A 7,616-nucleotide genomic window follows, 5' to 3' on the forward strand; every position below is an offset into this window, starting at 1 on the left:
AAGATTTTATTTTATTTTTTTTAAAGGCAAGAGAATAGGAATATATTAATAAGAGGGAGAACTAAGGGTTCTCCAACCTATTTACAAAAGGGTCACAAGACCAAAACCCCACAAAAAGAAAATTACAAACCAATTAAGGTTATGAGAGAAATAGTATGGGATCTCTACTAAACTCATAAAAAGAATAATAGGCATGGGTAATTTTCCCACAAAAAGACCACTTCCACACTAAAGTCTTAATATTCCAAACTATATCGTTGAAATTCCATTCCTCCTCCCAAAAGCAAACACCATTCCTAACACCCCATAAAGACCAATTAGTCGCAAGCCACACAACATCTAGTTTGCTTTCCTTCACCTTATGAGATCGAAAAAAATGGTGCCAATCCATAAAATTAGGAAGACACTATTCTTCCTTTCCACCCACTTTACCCAACCAAAGAGCTATTTCATTCCAAATCTCTTTAACCACTTTACAACCAAAAAAGAAATGCTTTCTATTTTCAACTCAATATCACACAATGTACAACGAGAATTTTCAAAAGATAAAGGGATACCTCTACGAACCAAAGACTCTTTAGTAGGAAGCCTATCAAGGAGAAGTCTCCATCCAAAGGCTTTTATATTGTAAGGGACATCCGCTTTCCACACAAAGTGAAAGGCCTCATCATGCTTTCCATAAGGACCGAAAGGTATTAAACACCTTTCATAAAAATCGTAGCAAGATGCCACCGTGAACTCCGCTTCCGCATCCCCCTTCCACCACACTTCATCCGACACCAAGGAGTCCTTCGGGCCTACGGAGTGCAACAAAGACTCCCGAAGTAACAAATTATTCCTCTCCAAACCCCTTTCCGCCAAAAGATTTTCGGGAAGACCGAGGTCACCCCACACCCATTTGCCTTCTATCCATCTTCCCATCACCCCAACCGCTACCCCTTTAAGGAGGGAAGCCTCATATAAATCCGGATAAGCGGTACTTAAAGGAATATCAACCAATCACGCCACCTCCCAAAAAGGAGTCGAAAACCCATTTTGGATTTCAAAATGGCAACAATTAACAATAGGATCCCTATAATGGTCAAAACCTAAATTAACGATATCCTTCCACCAATTAGAATACAAAACACCACTTCTACCAATTTTCCCTCCCTTACAAATTTGAGACACTATATCCCCATACCGAGCCTTCAAAACATCAAGCCAAAGCGAATTTCCACCTTGAAGAATTCTCCATCTCCATTTAGAAAGGAGAGCAAGATTAAACAACTTAATGTTCTTCACCCATAAACCTCCTTTTTCGAACGGCAAATTCACCTTGTTCCAACTAACCCAATGAATTTTCCTTCTATCCTCCACTCCTCCCCACAAGAAATTGCTTTGAATCCTAGTAAAGTCTTTCACCACCTTCAACGGCATCTTGTAAAAGGACATAGTAAAAATAGTCAAAGAACTAAGAATGGACTTCAAAAGAGTAATTCTTCCCCCCCCAAACTAAGAAACCGGTTTTTCCAACTTCCCAATCTCCTCTTCATTTTGCCCAATAGAACTTCCCACGTCGCTTCCTTATAAGGATTAAAACCAATAGGAATACCAAGAAAGAAGAAATTACTAGCTTCAATTTTACAAGAGAGGAAGGCGGTCGCCGCCTCTAAGAAAGAATCGTTGTTGTTAATGCCTATCAATTTGCTCTTATGAAAATTAATTCCAAGGCCCGACACAATTTCGAACGCCCTAAGAATCGCTTTGATAGCCCAAACATGCTTCCAAGACCCTTCCCCCACCAAAAGAGTGTCATCCGCAAATTGTAAAATGTCAACCGAGCAATCCCCTCTAATTTTAAAACTAGCAAATTCACCCAAAGCCATAGAGCGTCTCACCAAACCCGATAATCCCTCCGCCGCTATCACGTAAAGGAAAGGAGATAGCGGATCACCTTGTCTCAAGCCACGAAACACTTCAAATTCTTTAGTAGGGCTCCCATTAACAAGAACCGACATGCTACTTTTAAAGACCAATAACTCCATCCACTTCACCCATCTATTGCCAAACCCCATTCTTCTTAGCATAGTCCTTAAGTAATTCCAACTCACACAATCATAAGCTTTTTAAAAATCAACTTTGAAAAGCAAACAATTCTTATTCTCCTTTCTAGCAACATCAACCACCTCATTAGCCACAAGGACCCCATCCAAAAATTGTCTTCCCGGCACAAAAGCGCTTTGGCAAGGAGAAACAATCGGATCTAGCACACCTTTCAATCTACCCGCCAAGAGTTTGGCAACCACCTTATACAAACAACCCACCAAACAAATGGGGCGGTAATCATCCAAATCCAAAGGATCGGGAGATTTAGGAATTAAAGTTAAGAAAGAAGAAGTAATGGCTTTGGAAAGAACGTTACCGGAATAGAAAGCCTCTAAAAAAGCCACGAAATCCTCCTTAACAACATGCCAACACTTTTTAAGGAAAAGAAAAGTATACCCATCCGGACCCGGACTTTTATCACCTCCATAACTCCAAATAGCATCCTTTATCTCACTCTCTAAAAAAGGTTTCTCAATGTCTTCCGCAATCTCCTTCTTAATACCCTTCAAATGAATACCTTCCAAACAAGGTCTTCTCTCATCCACCTCGACAAATTTTCTACCAAAATGATCCACAACCGCCTCCCTAACCTCTTCCACTGAAACCGCCAAACTACCTCCCGCAAGAATAGGGCCAATATGTTTTATCCTTCTATTCTCCTTAATCACCTTGTGGAAAAACCAACTATTATCATTCCCTTCCCTCAACCACTTTAATCTAGACTTTTGTAATAGCATATTCTCTTTAATCTGCATATTCCTCCAAAACCGACTAGACGCCTCTTTCCTCCTCTCCAAAGTCACCGAAAGTAAAGAGCCATCATCCGCCTCTAAAATGTCATCGGCCAAGTTAATATCCCTCACACCCTCTTCCACCTCCACATCAAGATGCCCAAAAACCTCCTTATTCCACCTCCTAAGAATATCCTTGAAAAGTCGGAGCTTCTCTTTTAATACAAAATCACCTCTACCACTAACCACCATCTTCTTCCACTCAACCTCCACAAAAGGAATAAAATCGTCATGAGAAAACCATTCATTATTGAACATAAAAGGTTTTGGACCCCAATTAGCAACATCCGACATAAGCCACACCGGACTATGATCCGAAATATCTCTATCTCCGATAAATTGACCAACCACCCCCCATCTACTAACAACATTATCGGCCACAAGGAAACGATCTATTCTACTCATGGACTTCCCATCCCCACTAAACCAAGAAAATTTCTTTCCTTTGCACGGAATATCAATTAAAGCACTTTTTTGAATGAACTCCGAAAAGGCTTCCACCTCCTTCTTCTTTATCACTAAGGATCTTCCCTTCCTCTCCCTCCTATCTTTAATAGAATTGAAATCCCCTCCCATAATCCACTCACCATCACTATATTTGTCCTTCAACTCCAACAAAGAATCCCATAACCTTCTTTTTTATCAAAATCGCATGAGGAATAAATGTTGACCAAATAATACGTCTCCCCCATCCGAACCACCTTAATACCCAAGAAACCTTCGCCTTTAAAACTATATAAAACATCCACACTACCAACTTTCCAAAGCGTAATAAGGCCACCCGACATCCCCGAAGCATTCGAGAAAGAATAACCAATCTCCGTGTTACTCCAAAAACTTCTAACCGTCTCCTCTTTAAGGCAAGACATCTTAGACTCTTGAATCATAAAAACGTCCGCATTCCCTTTTTTAATAATAACGCTAATTCTCCTTCTCTTTAAAGCGTTCATCCCCCTCTTATATTAAAGCTTCCAATAATCATTAAGGCACCTTTCTTGACTCCCTCCCCCCTCCTTTGATATATCCTCACCATTCTCCAGTAAATCTATCTTTCTCCCCAAATTACCTACACCCTCCATATCTACTACGCCCAAACCTAAAATGGCCTCCAACAATTTCTCCTTGATGTTACCGTCCAGCATGCCCCACAACTTCTTGTTATTCCTACAAATATCGGATTCTTCACTATGTCTTCCGTACACCGCCATTTTAGACCCACCATCACCGGAAATAGCACTCCCAGAAAAAGAATATACACCGCCACTATGCCCTTTATACTTGACTGACCTCCTTTTCCTTCCTCTAGCATTAACATTACCGCCCCTGCCCACATTCTCCTTCAGCCATTTATATTTCACCTTTTTAGTTTTAACATCTCCAATAATCGCTTCCTGCTCCATGTTTCTACCAGCCCCCTCCTTTAATAAACTACATCCCACAATGGATTGAGAGACAGAATGAGAGATGGAATTAGAAGTGATGGACTGCAGTTGCACATGTGATCCGCTAAAATCCTGATTAGGATTTTGTCCGGCAGACATATTAACAGACTCTCCTACCTCATCGTCGGTCCTTCCCACCCTGTTTGTCACCAACACCCCCTTCATCTTCTCCTTAACCTTCACCGCCCTGACCGCGTCATCGAAACTACTGTCGACAGACTCAAAAACTCCCTTCCGGTTGATTCCATTACCTCCTGCAACTTTTTTCAACTCATCCTCTCCTTGACACCCGTTAACGTTAATATTCCCGTGACGAAGAGAAGAAGTAGGATATAAAACCGGAAAAACTTCCGGAACAGACTCAGAATTAATTTCCAGAAACTCCTCCCCAGAATAAACAGACTCCACCTGTAAACCGTTTGACAATAAATCATCCGAATCCGAAGATTCGGGGCCAGGGTTTTGAGTTTTAGGATTACCTGAAAATGCCCACGGAGAGCCATAGTTGTCTTCTTTAATCAGCAGCAAGAAAGGAATTCTTATTTATGTCAAATTAAGATTTAATTATATTTGATTTACTCAATATTTAGAGTCGTTTTATGAAGATTTAGTCTTCTTGTTATTTTTGGAAACCATTCATTTTCGTGCCAAAACTCTATTGGACTTTTATTTTGGGTGTTGTTCCCATTCAAGGAAAGGTTCTACCTCACGTGAAGACGCATGTCATGTAAATTGAATTTTATTGTTTTATAGTTTTCATTGAGTCTTTTATTTTGGGTTTGTAAATTGTAAAGTTAGAATAAAAGAGTATTTGTTTGTTACACTACCCATGGACGTCGATCCAGACTCCCTCTAAATCTTATATCCCTCACACTTTCACTTAAACACCCTTACCACGTCACATGCACTTTCACACTACATTGATTCCTAACATTTTCTAAATCTAGATCTATTGAGTAGAAAATTGATTCCTAACATTTTCTAAATCAAATAATCTCTATTTTAGAGTTTTACATCAAAACACATTAAAAACAGAAATATCATTATCAATACTCCAAAAAATTTATATTCAGATCTCTCTCAAATTTCTAAGTTGTATCATGGCAATTCTGATCATGTTTCATATTTTTCAACAATCTATAATAATTACTTATAAAGGATTATTGTTTGAAGGATTATTTTCAAAGAAAATAAAAAACAAAAATAGTTTCACAATTTAATTTACTAAAGAATAACAATTTAGTTAATGCAAATTCTTAGATTCTACTCTTTAGTTTTAATTGATACCTATGTCCTTAATATTAATTGATTTAAAATTTTAATTTTCTTAAAAATAAAATAATATTCAAAAATTATGCGGCATTGAATATTAAGGTAATTCAATGATACGAAAGTGTTCACTTTTATTTGAACTTAATAAAAAACATCATTTTACTACAAATACAAATAATAATAATCATTTACATATAATAACAATATAATACTTAGAAATAAAACAAAAATAAAGAAGAAAGAAAAAGAAACAAGATTGCAAGAATAAATAAAATAAAATAAAAAGCAGAAAAGAAATGGTAGAACAAAAATATAGATGAGTGAAGCCCCAAAGTATCTAGAAACTTCCACAAGGTTTATGTGAGTAGCGAATTTAGGGCTTTTCACTCCAACGCTCCCCTTTCTCGTAACTTTTTCTTTCTCAACGTAATCGTAACTTTTTCTTTCTCAACTCAATCGCAACTTTCTTTCTCATTTTCTTTTTCTCAACGCAATTGCAACTTTCTTTCTCATTGCTCTTTCTTTCTCAATGTGATTTTAGGGTTTTAGCCAATGTCGAATAGTTTTCGAGAATCAACGAAATCAGCATCTTCTTCTTCGGGGAACAGTCCCAATAACGATGCTGCTGATTTTGAATGCAACATTTGTTTCGATTTGGCTCGGGATCCAGTGGTGACTCTTTGCGGTCATCTATTCTGTTGGCCGTGTCTTTACAGGTGGTTACACCATCGTTCTTGTTCTCATGGATGTCCTCTTTGCAAAGCAATGGTGGAAGAACAGAAATTGGTGCCTCTTTATGGTAAAGGAAAATCGGTAACTGATGATCCAAGATTGAACTCATATCTTGGAATGGAGATTCCTCCTCGTCCTTTCGGACAGAGGCCACAAACTGTTGTGGAAGAGGAACTTGAGGCTCCACGTGACATTCATGTGTTGGATGTGCGCTTGGAGATAGATCAGCCTATTGAGGAGTATCGTGCGGTTGCAGAGCAGCGTTTCAACGAGTATATAGATGAGCGTATCCAGGAGTATCGTGCGGTTGTAGAGCAGCATATCAGGGAGCAGATAGATCAGCGTATCGAAGAGTATCGTGTGTCTATAGAGCAGCGTTTCAATGAGAGTATAGATCAGCGTATAGAAGAGTATCGAGCGGCTTCAGGCGTCTGAAGAGCAGTGTTTGGAGCGGCTTGACCAGCGTATCAAAGAGTATGGTGCGGATGCATAGCAGAATTTTTAGTTTTTCCCTAATTCCTGTTGATAAGTTCTTTCCCTTCCTTTTTCTTCATTCTCATTATACCTATGCCAGTTAGTATTGTTGCATTGAAATGCTATTTTCCCTAATGTGTTATGAGGGGTTCTAATTTGGCCACTCTTTCTTAGGTGGTTTTTGCTTCTTTCTTTTTTAGTATTGTCATAGATAGAAAAGTTTTCTCAAAGTTCGATACAAAAATCAGCACAAATTCAGGAGAAATGTTTAGCTTGTGAACTACTCAAATTTTTATGTTGTTATCATAAAAAACGAAGTATTTGAATGTTTGTCTCTATGTATTTAGATTTAAAATTTGGATTAGTGTTTTTAGTGATAATGTTAGTTGTATAATTAGTTGTAAAATTGCACGGACATTATTCTATATGATTATAATTGATTCAATCTTTATAGGAAGTTAGGAACTAATTCTTGCTCAACAAATCCTAGAATTCATTTAATTAAGAAAAATTGAATTGATTTTTTTTTTTGTTTTAATAGATTAATAGTTAAAATTTTACCTCTTAAAAATGTAAATCAATCTTTATGCAACTATATAGTGTTGGTATTAAGATATCCGTACCCATGCTCATACCCGCTTATTTTTGTGGGTAATTGCTTGTGCTCATACCCGTACCCATTTTGTGAGTTTTTACCTTATCCGTTGTGGGTAATTTTTGCGGGTACTCACTTGAGATGAGTCCAATTGCCATCCATAGTTGAGAATGATCCTTTTTAGTGGAAGACCATTAAATTATGATTTCGGAAGATGATCGT

General features: G+C 37.9%; 3 protein-coding genes across 3 annotated transcripts; 1 reads left to right on the forward strand and 2 right to left on the reverse strand.

Moving 5' to 3' along the window:
* Positions 1 to 444: 444 nt before the first annotated feature.
* Positions 445 to 921, reverse strand: LOC131650024 (uncharacterized). Its single transcript, XM_058919767.1, has one exon. It carries the CDS (start codon positions 919 to 921, stop codon positions 445 to 447), a length of 477 nt encoding a protein of 158 aa, XP_058775750.1.
* Positions 922 to 999: 78 nt separating this feature from the next.
* On the reverse strand, positions 1,000 to 2,057 carry LOC131650025 (uncharacterized). Its single transcript, XM_058919768.1, has 3 exons — positions 1,613 to 2,057; positions 1,504 to 1,565; positions 1,000 to 1,419 (listed from the first exon to the last, which is right to left on the reverse strand). The coding sequence occupies exons 1-3, from the start codon at positions 2,055 to 2,057 to the stop codon at positions 1,000 to 1,002; spliced, it is 927 nt and encodes a 308-aa protein (XP_058775751.1).
* A 4,088-nt stretch (positions 2,058 to 6,145) lies between these two features.
* On the forward strand, positions 6,146 to 6,760 carry LOC131650026 (uncharacterized). The gene has a single exon (XM_058919769.1). It carries the CDS (start codon positions 6,146 to 6,148, stop codon positions 6,758 to 6,760), a length of 615 nt encoding a protein of 204 aa, XP_058775752.1.
* Positions 6,761 to 7,616: the final 856 nt, after the last annotated feature.

This window comes from Vicia villosa, linkage group LG2, assembly GCF_029867415.1.
Source record: "Vicia villosa cultivar HV-30 ecotype Madison, WI linkage group LG2, Vvil1.0, whole genome shotgun sequence".
Classification (NCBI taxonomy): Eukaryota; Viridiplantae; Streptophyta; class Magnoliopsida; order Fabales; family Fabaceae; genus Vicia; species Vicia villosa.